General features: G+C 30.9%; 1 protein-coding gene across 1 annotated transcript in view; it reads left to right on the top strand.

Moving 5' to 3' along the window:
- Positions 1 to 18476, top strand: part of LOC143236747 (MAM and LDL-receptor class A domain-containing protein 1-like) — a 121705-nt gene that overhangs the window by 40134 nt on the left and 63095 nt on the right. Inside the window, exons 14-26 of the mRNA XM_076475233.1 lie at positions 1008 to 1291; positions 2829 to 2916; positions 3469 to 3609; positions 4728 to 4984; positions 5598 to 5688; positions 6388 to 6543; positions 6948 to 7234; positions 8712 to 8811; positions 10355 to 10525; positions 10849 to 11123; positions 12817 to 12907; positions 17282 to 17434; positions 17856 to 18118. Of these exons, the coding sequence (XP_076331348.1) occupies positions 1008 to 1291; positions 2829 to 2916; positions 3469 to 3609; positions 4728 to 4984; positions 5598 to 5688; positions 6388 to 6543; positions 6948 to 7234; positions 8712 to 8811; positions 10355 to 10525; positions 10849 to 11123; positions 12817 to 12907; positions 17282 to 17434; positions 17856 to 18118 (2357 nt within the window). The remainder of the gene's footprint in view (positions 1 to 1007; positions 1292 to 2828; positions 2917 to 3468; positions 3610 to 4727; positions 4985 to 5597; positions 5689 to 6387; positions 6544 to 6947; positions 7235 to 8711; positions 8812 to 10354; positions 10526 to 10848; positions 11124 to 12816; positions 12908 to 17281; positions 17435 to 17855; positions 18119 to 18476) is intronic.

Below are 18476 nucleotides of genomic sequence, written 5' to 3'. Positions count from 1 at the left end.
CTAATCTGCTATTTATGATAAATGCTCAACGTTGTACTTCTTGGTACTGAAACAACTCACTGCTGTTCTTCATAAGCATTAGTTTTGCCGGATGCATCTTTGTTGTTTTCTGTTTTTATGTGCTTCTTTTGTTTTTAATTAATTTCTAATTGGAAACTGTATATCATTAATGTGATTAGATTTCGTTCATTATTTCTCGTAGGCCTTATTTGTTCACTTGTGCAGTGGGAGCCAATAACTATCATAAATTCCCTTCGGTATTTCTTTTTTACCTTATTTGTATGCTCGTGCAGTAGGAGCCAATCACCATCATGGAATCCATTCAGCATTTCTCGAAAGCCTTAGAGTACCGCTCCCTCTCTGTGCATGGTCGGTGGTAGGGTTGTTAATGGGTGCCTTTTCTCTGGTTAGTAGTTTAAAATAAGGCAGATAAACATAGTAGCTTTGCAATAAATACAAATACAATTTTATAATTCTTGCGCATCTTGTACTTCGTTCAAAACATAAACTCAAAATTCACATAAATGAGGCAACAAACAAACCGACTACCAATCTCTTTAATTCAGTTAACACCAAACTTCTCCACCATACTCAGTTATCAATGAACAATTTACTCGTGGGTTGCTCGACTTGTGTTTTATATCATTCAAATTATTTACTAAATATTTATGAAAATACCAGTCGTTATTTATCGCTTCTCGTTAAAATCTCCCCCACGCCAAATACAAGATAACTGTATAAATAATTTAAAAAGCACTGAAATAGAAAACGGTTCAAATATTAAAACGAGAAATTACTTATCACACGCACTACCACATACTATCCCGCTTTATGACTTCGATGATCTGCATCAGTTGGAATTATATTTATTGGAACTTTTGCTGTAGAAAATAACGCGAATATAATTCAGTAACTGAAATATTATCACAGGCTTTGGTATCGTCCTTTGTTAATATTAAAATGAAAATACTTTACAATTAAGAAGTTAATTTTCACTCGTTTCACAGGAACAGGAGGATGGTATATCTACGTTGACAAGTTTTCAGGCTCACTACAAAAAGCTTTCATTTTGAGCAAAGAACTAAATCTAGCTGTTGGAGAAGCTAGATGTCTAAGGTTCTGGTACCATCTCCACAGTTTGTATTCTACTAACATTTATTTTACTTCTCTGGCCGTTGAATTATGGGAAAATAATACCGTTAAAGAGCGGCTGTGGGAGTCGTGGGGTGCCCATGATGATCGGTGGCTTAAGGCGGAAGTTTCAATTGCTGGAGATGGAAGACCTTTTCAAGTAAGAATCACAAAATTAGTTTTTTCTAACCTTATACTATAAAACCTATACAGGAAATTTTGCTATTAGTACTGTAAAATAAATATTTATTACCAAACTTATTTCACACAGACAAAAAGTTTTTAACTCACTAACTAACTTTATAAGTTATTGGATTATACTTATAAGATGTTTATTTGTTTTTATACTAGTCTAAACTGAAGGGAATTATGTATGTAAGACGTTTTACTGTAGTTAGTTGATTTATGGGAAAAGTGATATGTGAATATGTAAATTATTTCCTGTAAACTTATTTCTTTTGAAAGTAATATGATGTTTAGGGACCTGTTGACCTCTCTTGGCTGTCTCATCCTCTAAACTAAACTAAAACTGTTAAATAAATTAATTAAAAAGATAAATATCTTTAAAGCTGGCCCATAACATTCATATGGTTATTAACCTTTCACTTAAATTTATTGCTTCCACAGTGTCCAGAAGCAACCTTTTCCAGAGGTCAAAAACTTTGTTAGAAAGATAAAAGTATCTTAGCTAAAGATGACTTACTTTACAGAATTTATATTTGCCCCTAATCCTGCTATTCTCACTGTTAAATATGCAAAAAAGATGATGCATCAACCCTTTGCAATGTTAAATACTTCAATCAGATCTTCTCTAATTCTTCTTTTCTCAAGAAAAAAACAGTTTGATGGATTTTATTGTCTTTGTATGATGACTCCTTCCTCCCTAGCACCATTATAATAACCTTTCTCTGAACCCCTTTGAACAATTCAGTGTAATAAGGTCAAGGAGCTCAAGACTGAACACAATACTCCAAATATGACTTAAATAGTGACCTATACAATGAAATTACAACCTCTTTAAGCTTATTTTTCTATATTTCTGTTGATACAAACTAAAATCCTCTAGAGCTTACCACTAGTAATAACACACTGTTTGTGTGTTATATGTGGTACAATAAACCTCTTATTCTTTTAAGCTCAAAACACCTGTAACAGTAGGTCATAAAACTGCATTTGTTCTTTACCATGCTAATATGTATAGACAGTAAAAACAACAACAAATGAAGTTGTAAGATCTATAGTTAGTGTTGTGGAAGCTACATTATTCTAGAAATAAGAGGGAGATTGGGTGAACATTTAAGAAATTAAAGTTGAATATAAGAAGAGAAGTCATCTTTGTAGAAGAACAGTAATAAATGTGATAGGTTGAAGTACCGGTTGGTCCCTTGTTATTCTTTGAAAATAAAATGAAATACACTTTGGAAATAGGGAGAAGGTTTGAAAAGTTTAATACTGAAATGTGAGGATATTTAAGAATTTTCAAGATATGAACTAAATTGGTTCATTTTACACATTTTTATGTGGTCCATTAAGCTGAAGTGTTTTAAATGTGTTTTAAACAGAGAACTGAACCCAGACTATAACTGAAGTATAGATGAAACAATATTAAAAAAATCAAAACTAATGTGTATCTATCTCGTATATTCTTTATATTTAAAAATAAAGAAAGTATAATTATTACATTTTGTGCTTTCCAGATTGCATTCAAAGGAAATGCAACCTCTAATCCAATGGGCACAGCAGCTGTGGATGGAATTTTAATTGACAATGGAACCTGCTCAGATGGTATTTTCTAATATCTAATAAAAAACTGTAAATGCTAGTTAAATGACCAACTATAGTTGATGACTGATGGACTTACATAATTTGAATAAAGTACATAAATGATAGTTGGTAATTTTGGCTGAATATTTTATCAAGGAGGATAGCTCTTTTAATTTAAATCTAATTTTTAAGATCCATTCACACATGGAAATGAATATAGTTTGTGTTTTGTATTTTGTGGTCACTGGAAGTAACCAAAAGTCTCTTGTCAAAATGTTCAAAATAAGAGAGTAATCAGTAAAATGGATAGCTTGATCTATAGATTAGTAATGTTCTGGAATTAAATGGTTAATAAAACTCAATATTTAAATATATACATAATGTGTGATAAACAAAAGTTGATTTATAAAATATGTCCTTGTTTTTCATTCTAACATTACTATTTTCCATATAAAAATTAGTGAAAACAATTAATATAGTTTCTTTTCCTTAAAAAAACAAAACATTTAATTTTTGAAATATTCAATATTATTTCAATACATTTGATTTCTGTTTTTTCATCTTTTGATTTAGCTTCCACTGCTGTTAGTTGTAGTTTTGACTTTGGTACATGTGGCTGGTTTTTGGATCACCTAGGAGTCTATGTTAGTTGGAGGCTGTGGCACATCAATGCTGGTGGTGGAAGCTTCCGTCCTCTCTCGGATGTTGATGGAGGTTGGTATTTATCATTTTTATGGTAGTTGAACTACAATAGTTGTTTGGTTTTGAATTTTTTAACAAAGTTACATCAGAGCTATCTGTGCTATCAGTCCCTAATTTATAAGTGTAAGACTAGAAAGAATGCAGCTAGTCATCAACACACACTGTCAACTCTTGGGCTACTATTTTACTAATGTATACCCCAGGATTTACTGTCACATTAAAACACCTACACAGCTGGAAGGATGAGCAAGTTTGGTGTGGTGGGATTCAAACCGGTGACCCTCAGATATAGAGTCGGAATTACTTAACTACCTGGCCATGCTGGGCTCACTAACTATTTAATATCTTATAGATAATTTGTCAGTTCCCTGTTTAATTTATAGATAATGCAGAGTTATTTAGAGGTGCATTCAAAAAACTTTACACAAGGAAAAGAGAAATTTATTATAGTTTTAAAGAAAGTTTTTATTTTGTATGTTTTACTTATGTTGTTGGATTCTGTGTTGCTTTGTGAATTTGGATAATACTTTTGCAGATAAATATTTTCTAACTCTTGTTCCAGAAATAAAACTGTTAATTGTACCAATAATATTATCCTATGAAATCTTTATATAAATAAACAAATTAAATAAAGAAATAGAAATTTTATTTCTTGTGCCCCAAAGCTTGCCTTAGGGCAAAGCAAGTTGTGCATTTGTTTTGAGTCTTGCATTAGAAGTGTGAAGTCTAATAAATCTTTTTAGTTATGTGTCCAATTTAAGGGAACATAATATGATTATTTATGTCTAAGTTGATGTGATAGGGTTGATAAGTGCACAAGTCTAAAAGAAAAGATACAAGTTGGCAGATGTGTTTCTGCCAACCAGAAAATTGTTTATTGTTTGTGACATCATTTGATTTTAACAATTGTTACTTGATTTTTTATTGACAAGGATATCACAAGCCACTCTACCTTTGGTCCTTACAAGCTCCAAGGCATTTCAAAAGGTTCTGTGTTAAGAATGAGAAATATATTTGTTTGGATGATAATTTCTCAAGAGGAAAATTTTGAAGTGATCATTTATGGTACATTTCAGTTTGTGCTTTCAAACCATGTAATAAGATTTCCAAAATATTTTAAACATTTATAGATGGACATTACTTGTACATGAGCATATACAGCCATCGTACCAATGACTACACTCGGATTGTAAGTTCAACTATCACTGTGAATACAGGGGAAACCAAGTGCCTTAGCTTTTGGTATTTTCTTCATGGACCTGATGTAGGACAGCTACGAATCTATTTTCGGTCAGAAGAAGGAGTAGACACTCAGGTTTGGAGTCGCAAGGGTAACCATGGAAACCGCTGGCTTCAGGGAAAGCTTTTGCTAACTATAAGTGTGAAGGCATGATACAGTTTTTTTCACTGTTTTAATTAATAAAATTTTTGTGTATTTTAATTTTGTCTTGTAATAATTTAAGCTATAATTTCAACTACATTGAAATTAAATATTCTCAAATGTTGGAAAGAAAAAATTAATTCCAGTATAACACACATAATAATGTTTTTATAATATTTTCTGTCTGTTTTATTTAAGTGTCATACTTGCAATTGTGAAGGTTAGATTATGATGTTGGAAGTTGCAAAAGAGAGAAGCTACTTGGTGTTGTTACTTGTGAAAGGAGTGAAGCATTACTTCCAAAGTGATAACATAAGTAAACTTGTTCATCAAGGTTACGTTTCTTGTTAACATGACACTTTGAAACATTTTGTATACATATTTTTTAAATGGAAAGTTTTTGAAAGATGCCTTACATAGCTCTAATTAAAGTTTGAAAGTTGCAAAGAACTGTTTTTGAAGACCATCCAGTAACCTTGGGTATTCCTCAAGTTTTGGATGTGTGTGTAGGTTTTTTTGTATTTGAGTTTAATTGTATGTCTGGCTGTAGAAACGAAATTGAATTTTTAAAAATTTGTTCTGTTTATTTCACTGAAAATATTATTTTTGTATATTGTAGATTGTTTTTGAAGCAGTAATTAGTTATGATGGCAAGGCAGGAGATATTGCCCTTGATGCTGTGTCATTAACTAATGATTCATGTACAGAAGGTATGGATGTAACTTTTTTGAGCAAATACTTGACTAAAAGGGCTGTATCACAAATTTAGACTAATATGATTGTGTGTATTATCTATAATTGCTAAAGTTTTCAGTAATGTGTCTAAAAATGTTTCAGTTTATTGTGGAAGCTCTAGTTTAGAAAGGGACAAAAACAAGTTTATGAACTTTGAAGTAAAAATGTAGGTTAGGTCAATTAATCCGTTAATGTCAATGATATAAAGCCTTTGACATCACAATATAAATTTTATCTTGATGAAAGCATTAACATAAACCTCTCATCCTGATTTACTCTGATAACAATAATAGTTATTCTTGTTTAACCAAAGGAATTCTTGAAAATTTTCTGATGTTGTTGTTTTTGGTTTTTTTCCTTACCAGGCCTAGCGTCTAAGTAAATCAATATAAGTAATTAAATCTAGATGGAAAGGTGTATGTAATACAACAAAAATGTGTATTAAACACTCTCCAAAGGAAGAATTAAAAGCACCATAGTTCCATTTGGATGCTTTAAATGCTTAATTATTTGTAGTACTTTTGTAAAAATTTGTCAACTAGTATATTATAACATGTTGGTAAAACAAATAAATTACAGTTTTAACTATGAAATGCAACACTGTTGTTACTTTAGGTGTTTGGGAAAAATGTTTTTCAAATTTGTTACTTTCTTTCCTGGTGCATGTTATGTAGAATTGTCATTATTTTGCAACTTTGAGGATGGCCTGTGTGGATGGACTCAGGGAGGGGATAAGATCACCACAAATTTTGTTCTCCAACAAGGACCTCTAACTACACACCCACAGTTTGGACCACAGTGGGATGGTGACTTAGGTTTGAGACTGATAAGTGAGTTATACATGGATATCTTCTCTATGTTTAATTAGATATGCATTATGTGCATTTTGTGAAAATTATAATAAACAATAATAATTCACGAGGAATTACAGAAATAGCTGATACTGAGTTTCAGTGGATTCTGGCATAAGTTTACCCCATCTTATTATGTTGGATTTTCAATTTGTAGCAAATAAAATTCATTATATTTGTACATAATGTTTGAAAATTACATGATTCAAAAATGTAGTGTGATACCCATGTCTGAGATAGTTTAGAAGTATATAAAAGTGTAAGTTGAAATTTGTTTAATATAAAGAAAATATTTAAAACATCCAAAGTGTTTTTTGTCTTTCTTCCTTTTGTTGTTTGTATCCATACTTCACCAGTTATTTTTATGAAAAAAAAAATTTTAGGTGGTTGGTATGTCTACATGGAAGGTACACAAAGAAGAAATGCTGCAGGCCACCAGGTGGCATTACTTGTTAGTCCTTGGCTGCTCTTTAGTGGTATAAATTGTCTTCAGTTTTCATACTATATGGTAAACTCCAAAGATGTTTTTCCTCATGAACTAAAAGTGTATGTGACTAATTCCCATAATAACAGTGTCAGCATTCCGGTATGGACAACCTTTGGTCACCAAGATCAGAGATGGATTCGTATTAATGTTACAATGAAGACGCCTCCATCTTCTTTGAATAAGGTAGTTACTTTTATTGTAAAGACCTGGTGATTTTATTATTTTGAACTCTGACTTATAAGTTGTATGCAAGGTTACAGAAATGCCATGTACAATGTACACTGAAATATATAACAGACAGTTAAAAATTTCTCTCAAAAATATTGTAAAAAAAAAGACATTCTTAATTGTGAATAAATGATACTTGACAGATATTTGTACAAACTAAAAATGACATTTTAATACAAAATATCAGAACTATTCATACATCATTGCTCTTTAATATGAATAACATTTTTTAATCTTTAACTTGTTATATTTCCTTCTATTATTTAAAGCTAGTTGGAAATACTGTTATATTTTATTATGATTTAGCATGATTAAAATAAAATGAGTAAAAGAAAAATGCAACATCTTTTATTGTCAGAACTCATCAGATTTTCAGAGAGTGTCCTGAAGATTTTGGACACTGCTACTCTGAATTCTCATCTTATTTTAGTACTATAATTTTGTTGCTAGAATAGTTTCCTGTGGATACCTAACTGATGTTCAGTATGACCTGAGTACTGCAAAGTTTGTCCGTAAATTATTTACATTGTTGTAAGTTTGGTACAGTTTGTGGTGATATTAACCAGTAGTAATTGTAATACTGTCATGGTAACAGTATGATCTAATTAATTGTAATTTAGGACAGTTTACATTAATTATTGTTAGTTTTTTTTACTTAAACAACTGTTAGTAAAGCTTTTTGTCTTGATCATGTTTACAAATACTGTTATTTGTTAGCAACACAAACTGTAATTGCTGTTCAACATGATTTACTGTTATGGCAATGTGTTGTAATTTACCTGTACTTCTATGCAAATTACTTGATGTCAATTTAACTATTGTTGTTTGATTAAACATCCATTGTTGTGCTTGTGTTAAGTAGAAGGATATTAATGTTATTAATCTTGAACACATCTCTCCACTTCATCAGTGTATTTGATGACTGATGTGTCAGTTTCCACATGTTTGTCCAGAATGTAAAGTATGGCAGTTTATCTTTGAAATATATGCTGTACATGTATATATCACTTGTTCAAAATATTGATTACTAGTGTTATAAATACTTGTTTTATTTTTTAATTTTATATTAGATTTGTTGATATGTTTAGTTAATTTTAAAGTTTAATTGTTACAACACAACAACACAGTTTAAAAACCATCAACACTGAATTAAATGACCAAAACTCTTCAGCAGTGTTGTTTCCCATGCTCTACTGAGCTCATTAATAACACTTAAGCCAGCTTATAATTAGGCATATAGACCTTATAGAAGTCTGTCTTATAATTACTTTTCTAAGTCTGTTTAAAGGAATTTAAGCCACCCAAGTTGAAATAGTGTTTCAGTCCATGAGTAAGACCAGTGTGAATGTTTGACACATTGTGAGATTTAGTAAACATTCACAATGCTTTCACAAGACATACAATAAACATGCTTTGGATCTCTGCTTTATAGGTTGTGTTTGAAGGCATTAAAGGCACCGAGTCCTTTCCTACAGTTGTTGCTGACATTGCTTTAGATGGAATTAACATACTGAATGGAGCTTGTGTTGAAGGTGAGGATACTAAGGCTAAATGTTTATTCAAGATACACCTGTAGATATATATGTGTGTATGTTTGTAAATTTTGGAAATTACTCTTATGAATAAATCTGAAAAACTTATAACAAGTAATACTATTATTATTAATAAGGTGTAATTTGTTTTTCATGTTTCAAAATTATTTTGGACATTGTGCTGATGAAGGTGGAATCTATGTATTCTGTGTCTTGTCCATAATGGAATATTTTTTATTTTAATTCAGTTTTTGTCAGAGTAATAAAAGTTAATTAATTTCACAATTTTTAGCAGATATGAAATACTGAAATCCAAAAACATTTTTAACATATCTTTATAAAGTCCCTAAAGTATGCTTTTCTCCATAGGTATGGAACAGATTGTTTTCAGATGTGGTATACACAAGTAATCTAAGGGAAGTTGAGGGTTGGCTTTGAATGTTTTATTTTAATTTTTAAAGTTTAGTTTAGAAGATGGGATGATCTAGATAGGCCAATATGTCCCTTATTTTCCTTAAATTATATACATGTATACCTATAATAGTTTTAATCCATAACAGACATTGGAGCAATATCAGTAACATATTTCTGTGTTCAAGGATGCCAACTGAAACCTTTGTTTTAATCTAGCAGGTATGTTACTGGTCATATAGGTTATAAAGACAAAAGAGTGATATGAAAAGTAGTTTTTCCATCTTTCAAACTACTCTAGGTCTATTTCATCTTTATTTCAGAAGAAAAGTGTTTTCTTGGTACAGGTTTTAGGTCTGTTTTGTTTATAATTGTAAAGTAGGTGTGAATTTACAAATCAACTTAATTTTTGATACACAATGGTTTGTTTTTCAACTCTGTTAATTGTCTTTGGATTGTTTAATTTTTCTTAAGTAGAACAATTTTTAAAATTGACCACATTATTGAAAGGAATGGAACTATGAATTTTGTCTTTAAATATTTTTCATAAGGGTGAAGAATTATACAAATTTTGACTTACAGCATCAACGTTGAAAATATATTTTTAAATTTATCAGAAAACTTCCAAAGCCCAATTATTGTTATAAAAGTATTTTAATTTCAAGCAAAAGTGCACACATTTGTAGAGCAACAATGACAGGTAATTTGAATACTTCATGAAGAGTGAAAAAATCTTTTTTTTACAAACTGCAAAGTTTTTATAAATATGTATTCAAGTATTTCTTTTCTTGTTATATTTCACATATATTAAAACATAATATGATCATTGATGTTTCAAACGCACTGGTAAATGGTTTTCTTTTCCTTTCAGCTGAAATGATTTATCACTGAAGATTCAGTGGAGAGTTATTTTTGATAAAGTTTATTACAATTTAAATTTGAACCACAGGTGAAATGAGTTCAAAATATGAAACATATTTATTGATTTTTAAATAAGTAAATGCACTGTTTACTTTGTCTTTGCATTAAAAGTTAAATTATTGTACTATTAATGGGCACATTTAAAATTATCACATGTTTGTTATTATACAAGGAAGTATTGTAATAATTTAGAGTTTGTTATACTTTATAGATTCCACAACTGTGAGCTGCACTTTTGATTATGGATTGTGTGGATGGACTCGTTCACAAGATTCAAAATTTCATTGGTCAGTTCAGCGTGGTGCCACCCATTGGAGAGCTTCAAAGAACTCTGGACCATATAATGATCACACCTATTCTTGTGTCAGTCAAAACAGTGAAGGTAATAAGTGAAGTTGAATTTGTTTCTGTAAAGCAAGTACTCTTCATTGATACATAAGTATTGATTGTATTGACTTTTGTAAATTATAATGACTGTAAGGTTTCAAACTCACAGATTAAATGTTACATGATATGCAAAACAAAGAAATTTGGTTGAAGAAAATTGGGTTGATTTTTACAGTTGAGTAAAATGAAAAATTAGATTTTATATATAATTTCTCTAGCTTCATTGAATGCAAACTATCTGTTATCTTATTCAGTTCTGTTTGTCTACTCAATATTTACCATAATCAATATGCTCATGGATGTCCAACATCTTTTCAGATGGATACTACATGGTTACAAATGCTGCTAGTTCATCAAAACCAGGTGACACCACAAGACTCCTTTCACCTGTAATAAACACAAAAGTAGAGATGCAAATGTGCCTTAGGTTTTGGTACCACCTCCACCAAAGTGACTCCTATGGGAAGCTACAAGTGTATTTGTGCAGAGGTTCTAATTGTGGAACTACTATTTGGAGCAGATTTGGAGCACATGGAGACAGGTGGATGGAGGCTTCTATTCCATTGTTCTTAGAAAATGACACAGATACCCAGGTTTGGATAGTATTACAACTACAAAAATAATTAACTAGTAAAAAACTGTAATTTTTTTTTAATGTAATGGATATAGTGTGTGTGTATGTATGTATCTATCTATCTATATATGTGACTGAAATAATAAACACAATGTGAAGTCATCTAGTGGCTGAAACCACAAATATAATAAAATTTTCCTAATTTGGGTATTTAAAATTATAGTTTAACTGCTCTTAAAATAATGGGTCCCCCCTATTTAAAAGTGCACTATACACACACTTAATCTGTTGTTTTTTATTAGGTATGAATGATTTAGTACAATTTTCGAATCAGTTTACAACCAAGTTCTTTAATTAATTACATTTATTTAATCAGTGGTTTCAACATGTGATTTTGATGTTCAGACTAATCGTAAATAGTAATAATTGGAAATGCTGATTTTGATTAGTTGATTATTTTCCTGGGTCATGCCACAAATAAGTTAGTCCTATATGCACAGTTGTGGATCAAAGTATTGTGCACTTGATTCAGAGTTATGAACATTTTCTGTCACTTTATGTTGCTGGTTTTGTAATAGGTCATGTATATCACACAAAACACAATAGTTACCTGATGATGGCTGCACCAGTGGTTGAGACATTATAATAAAGTTAAATAAAAAAATCCACTCAAGAAATGTATCTTTTGAACATTTTATTTAAAGGTCTTGTGAGAGTTGAGAAAATAACAGTCAGAGTTTAGGGATATTATAAAAACTTTAGACATCCATTGTTGTTGAGTTATATAAATAGAAACTCTATGATTGACAAAAATATTTTTCTTGATAATAAGAAAAACCCACTTGAAATAAAAATACATCTCAGAATGGCTGGTATGGGTTTTAACATGTTTACTAATAAAGCAGGGAACAATGTTTCAATTTTCCTAGGTGATATTCTGGTTTATGAGTAAAAAAAAAATTTTTCTTCACACAAAACATTGTCTTACATTCCAACTTGTCAAAGTGCAATTCAAGACTTATTTTTACATTTCACACACATACACATCTTTAGTATTTTGTGTACAACAGATTCACACCTTTTGAGTAAAAGCTAGCATAACTTATGAAAATACACATTGTGAATGTTACTTCTCCAATACCAGATGGGTCCATTGAACTGACCACATGAACATTCAGTTAAATTAAATCATCTGGAATTAATTGCCCCCACCCCAGGTGGCACAACAGCATATCTGCAGACTTACAACACTAGAAACTGGGTTTAAGTGTACCTGGTGGGCAGAGCACAGATAGCCCATTGTGTAGCTTTCTGCTTAACTATAACCAAGTTTAAAAAACAAACAAACAAAAAAAAAAACCTTGAATTAATCAAAAGTAATAAGAAAAAATTGTAAGGTAAAAATTTCACTTACTTGGTTAGTTGGAGTAATCGAAAACTGATTTGGATTAGTTGACTATTTTCTTGACATTGCTTGATTATTTTATGTAGCACAAATTAATTTTACAGGTGCTCTTAGTTATACTGAGTTAATTGTCCAGCTTTATTTTTCATGCTGTGCCTAAGGTACAGTCAGAAATATTAGTTAATACTTGGCTACACTTATGTTAGTGTAAAATATTGATTCTTCTGTTTGGAAAAGTATTTTTGCAGTTACTTGTGGGTATTAGGTCAGTTTAAATTAATGTAAACTTTTTACATTTTGTGTGTAGGTGGTTTTCGAGGCTGTGCAGAGTGGTAGCGGTTATCAGTTTCATATTGCTATTGATGATGTAACCATTGAAAATGAAGTGTGTGAATATGGTGAGTAGTTGTTGTGTTACTTAGATTTTTGAATGTGTTAGCAAAGTTTGTTTGATATTTGAATTAAAATTAAATGTATTGGCTGTGATTTTAAAAATGTATTTATGCGTTTACATGCGCATACGTACAAGGATTTAAAGTATATTTATTATGATATTATTCTTCAAGGCATAATTAGAATACTTGTCTTCTCAAATCTGTAAAACACGAATTTGCATAAACCCTTCTGTTGTGGAATTGCCACAAACTGTGTCTAGTGAACATTTTTGAAACAGCACTCGCTTATGTTGAGACATGAAGCATACTTGTGTTTTAAGGATAGTTTTTATAAGCATACTGAATATACAGGGTAGTCTGAAAGTTGTTTCAGTCAGTTGTTCAGTTGACTGATGAAATCTATAGTAAGGTGGCCAAAAGTTCTCAATAAGAACAATAAGTAGTGCAGTGAATGTCTATGTAATTAATGATATATAACTATTTAGGCTCTGAATCTTTAAGAACAAATTCAGTCCATTGTAAATATTTAATTATTAGAGTCTTTGACAAAGAATTTGATTTGCCTGCATATCGTCTAGCTGTAAGCATTTATCATCTTGAGATTATTAGTCAATGTTTCACACTGAACCTTCACACTGCTTTTCCTCTGCTATAATGCACTAGTTTAATATTTAGGACTGCATCTAGCCTGTAGAATTCCTCCCAAATAAGTTTTCTGTTCTGATTCTGTGGATTTTGATCACACACCTGCTATTTTATAATTTCTTTGTCACATTGAACATGGACTACTGACACTTTGGACATCTGTATATGTAGATTGCCACATTTTTCATAAGTACTGACATTCTGGACATTGTGTAGATTGTCACATTTTTCAAGTATCTTTGTAACACTAATTTCATTTCCATTGGTATTCTTCTGTTGACATAAAACTTAAAATTTATTGTGTTTTTTGAAGTTAGAGTTTAATTAAACCTTTCCCAACAGGTCACAGGTTAAAGGCCAGGTCAATAGATTTGTTAACCTGCATTCAAAATTTTATTGAACTACTGTTTTATGTCAATAAGTTTGGAATTAAATTGTCGATTATAGTTCAAACTTTAATATTCTATGTGAGTTAATTTCTTAATTTCAAAGTAAATACTAAAATAACACATCTAAATATAGATTTTAGTGACTCATCTGGTGTGTTGAATGCAGCACTTTTTAAAATTAGATGTTTGTGATGTCAAAATACTAAGTCTGTAGTTTTGTACAAATTAGAAACTCAAATTACTGATATTAACAAGTTAGAATATAAAATAAGAACCTTGTATCTTATTTTGTTGAGGTATGGCTTATGTACCGAATCAAACGTGGTGGTTATGTTCAATTCTTTCCATTCCTTGAAACAACCCCTCATGTACTCTTACTACAGTATATGACATGTGAATAATCAATCAACAGCTTAGTATGTTTCTAGAGTGGTTTTTGCAGCCATTTTAATCTGTAAAAGGCCATGTTCTTTCGATCCAAGTTTTTATGGAGGTAGGCTGTTTCTTTAGTCTGCTAAAGTTTCATCTTTTTTAAAATCTAAATACATGTTAGTTGCTAATCTTAATAAATTATAGTGAAATTCTATGGTATCAATGTAGTTATTTATGATTTATTGGTTATTAAACTGTATAAATAAAACTTAAAAAACCTTTAATATCCTCCATGTGCAAAATTTTAAAAGGCTTAGTAACCTATGTCCAGCAGCAACTGTGTTCAAAGGTCATAGCAGGAGGAAATAATCGCTTTACTTCTTGATTTATGGTTCTATATTTTAAGAAAAATAAGTTTCAATAATTTATTTCTAAGTCCTAATAATAATAGTATGTATGTGTATGTATTGTTTTTGTTATTGGTGAAAATATATTTTAATGAAGTTAAATAGTACAATAAGTAAAATCACAAGAAAGAACTGCATTAAAAACAACAAATCCAAACCCTTGATTTGTAACAAACTAACTGTACTTAATGTTTCATAATGTGACTCTATATTACAAAATACTAGTCCACTAAAACACAACCAACACAGGGAAGACTAAAGGCCATTTTTATATTACTGGATATGCAAAATGAGTACACATGCATTGTATCAATGAAAGTTATTTAATGTTACGTAGGCATGACTGGAAGGTTAATATAATAAAAATATATGTATAAAACATTATGAGACTTAGTCTACTTAGACTAAATGTGTTTTTGTGTTATAATATGTAGTCATTCTAGTATGAAAAATGCATAATTTATATTTCTTTTTTTTTATGGTGGTTCATTAAGTGACAGACCACCACTTATTTAGAGTGTAGAAAATAACAAAATTTAAAAATCTTGCTGAAAAAAAACATTTGAAATGTATTAGGAGGTTTTACAGATTATGCAAATAATATTTGATATTTTTGGGATGAAGAATAGTTTCTTTAATCATAACATGAAAATCACTTTGCACTCAGACTAATAAAGAAAAAGACTATTTTCATAAAAAAATCTTTAGTACAGATATTTCATTAAAAAATCAGATTTTTTGTGCACAAAATACTTGTAATCTTTACTAAGAACCTACCAAATTTTGTGAAGATGCAGATGTATCAAAAGGTATAGTTTGTTTTTGAATTTTGCACAAAGCTACTCGAGGGCTATTTGTGCTAGCCGTCCATAATTTAGCAGTGTAAGACTAGAGGGAAGGCAGCTAGTCATCACCACCCACCGCCAACTCTTGGGCTTCTCTTTTACTAACGAATAGTGGGATTGACCGTCACATTACAACGCCCTGACGGCTGAAGGGCAAGCATGTTTGGCGGGACAGGGATGCGAACCTGCGACCCTCAGATTATGAGTCGCACGCCTTAACGCGCTTGGCCATGCCGGGCCATCAAAAGGTATAGTGCGAATACTTAATGTTTGCAAATGTATAGACGAACTCAAGAATATTATACCAAACCTGTAATGAAATGGTTAAAAGTCGTATATAAACTAAGATGAGATAGACAGCCATTTGGCAACATGTGAAATCATGATTAGAATGTAAATTTAGTAACATCAAATCTCACTAAGTGTGCTATCAATAACATTGGACATTCATAGAAATAAGTACAGTTTATAGTGCACTATAATTCAGAGTCAATAATTGTTAAAATCATAAACAAGTTGATAATGGTTTCATTATGCACACAGAATCTTGAAGTGGAGTATGTCAATATAGTTTAAAGATGAACCAACAAAAAAAATTAATTTAACAATTCAATAACATCAACTTTTACAGTAGGCAAGTTTTTACTTTAATAGTTACATTTCGACTAATAACATCAAAGTAAGAGTTACATGCTTAATTTTAACTCGTGATGATTCACTGCTATGGGTCAAAATGTTGTAATAATTAAAATTGTTTTTTCATTGTTTTTGAATTTTGCACAAAGCTACACAAGGGCTATCTGCGCTAGTTGTCCCTAATTTAGCAATGTAAGACTAGAGGGAAGGTAGCTAGTCATCACCACTCACTGCCACCTTTTGGGCTACTCTTTTACCAATGAATAGTGGATTGACCATCACAATATAATGCCCCCATGGTGGAAGGGGCAAGCATGTTTGTAGCAACGGGGATTTGAACCCACGACCCTCAGATTGTGAGTCGAACCCCTTAACCCACCTGGCCATGTCAGGCTAATAATTAAAATCAAACTTTCCTAGTGTCAAAATTTTATTGTACTGAACTGAACAATTGTATTCTTAAGTGTTCGGTTCAGTATGTTCCTCATGCCAATAAATATATACAAACATTTTTCCTAACTAAATTCCTTCTTTTTATGCGTGGTAATTTCTATTATTATATTCCGTTCATTTGTTCTGCATTCTTCTAAAATACTGTTTTGAGTCTATTAGAACAGTATACATGTAGAACATTTGAATATTTAAAAACAATGCAGTGTACTCGGATGTACGTGGTCTGTTTATACAGTATGTAAAAATAAAAATTATAATATTACTTACTGTTTAAAAAGTTGCACTGCTCATTGGCAAAGATGCATTATGTACTGGAACATATCTCCTTTTATTGGACAAACTTATAACTAATAGCAATAAATACTTTGATATTACTGACAGAACTATACATTATTGTTATATTGTCTTGAATATCATCAATTTTAGTAAACATTTTGTCTGAGAAATAAAGACATCTACCTGCATTTGAATGTTTTGTATGTTGTTATAATGTTTTTGTATTAAGTAACTTCATTTGTAATTGAGATTTCTTGGCTGCTTAAAAACATAAACAATATATTGTTTTAATGTTAAAGAATGGTTGTTACTTGAAAGAAAGATTTACTGATAGATTATTGTTCAAATTTTTAGACCAGCAAGAAACTGAACTTTGTGATTTTGAAAAACACATGTGCTGGTGGCAACAAGGGTCAGAAGATGGAACTAATTGGATAATGCAGCAGGGTTCAAGTGATCTGGCTCCTGGTCCAATGTTTGATCACAAACATTCACAGCACAAAGAAGGTTACAATGTTGAAGCTTTAAGATTATTACACATAAAATATGTTGTAAATATTTGGCAATAGTTTTCAGTCCTACATTTTGCTCTACTTGCATAACCGAGAAAGTAAATTCTTTCCAGAGAGAGAAATATTAAAACACTGCCTTGTGGTTATATTATAAATTTTGGTTACATTTTGCAGTTGCTACTTTGAGTCTTGGTAGTTTTTGTGAGTGCTGGTTATTTTTTTTGTTTTTTTTGTTATGGTCACTGTCTATTCTTACTTTGGAAGTGTCTGACTGTTTCTGATTAAAATAAAGTAATATCAAGTACAAAAAAAAAGATTCTGTATGAAATGCATTAACCATTTTCAATGTAATGAAGTTGGCAGGCATACTATTAATAATTACTTATACATGAAATGCTATTGGATATATTCAATAGGTGGCTGGTATTTGGCTCTAAAACTTGCTTCCAAGCGAAATGCAAAGATTTTTTCACCAACCCTGACTGGCACCAAGTGCTTCCGGTTATGGCACTACATGTACAGAAGTGGTGTCTTCAAGTCTGATGTACATGAGTTGAGTATCTATCAATATGTTCCTAAAACCAAAGAACGTAACTTACTGTGGACAAACTGGGGTGACCATGGTGACCGCTGGATAGAAGCCAGTGTCACTTTTCCATCTTTAGAAGACCCATATCAGGTATGATATTTGCAAATTATTATATTGGTCAGCTATCTTATTAAGTCTTTACAAGACAAAATGCAATTGCCAATAGTATCTTAATTATCAAAACATATTTTTTTTGTGAAAGCTAAATATTAAAAAGCAAATAATTTGGGCAGATGTAAACAGAATCCTTAGGTATAGCACTTTTTTAATAATTTTATAATTTAAAGATGTAGGTGTAATGGTATGGAATTTTGTTATAATCTAATACATAAAAGCCAATAATAAACTTATTTTAGTGACTTTTCTCGTGTATTTAGAGAGTCAGAAAAACTGACAGTTATAGAACAGTCTCAGCTTTTTCTTTTTTTTATTCTGTGTCTTTCTGTGC

Source organism: Tachypleus tridentatus, chromosome 13, assembly GCF_004210375.1.
Source record: "Tachypleus tridentatus isolate NWPU-2018 chromosome 13, ASM421037v1, whole genome shotgun sequence".
Classification (NCBI taxonomy): Eukaryota; Metazoa; Arthropoda; class Merostomata; order Xiphosura; family Limulidae; genus Tachypleus; species Tachypleus tridentatus.
This window is presented reverse-complemented; position numbering and strand designations above follow the sequence as displayed.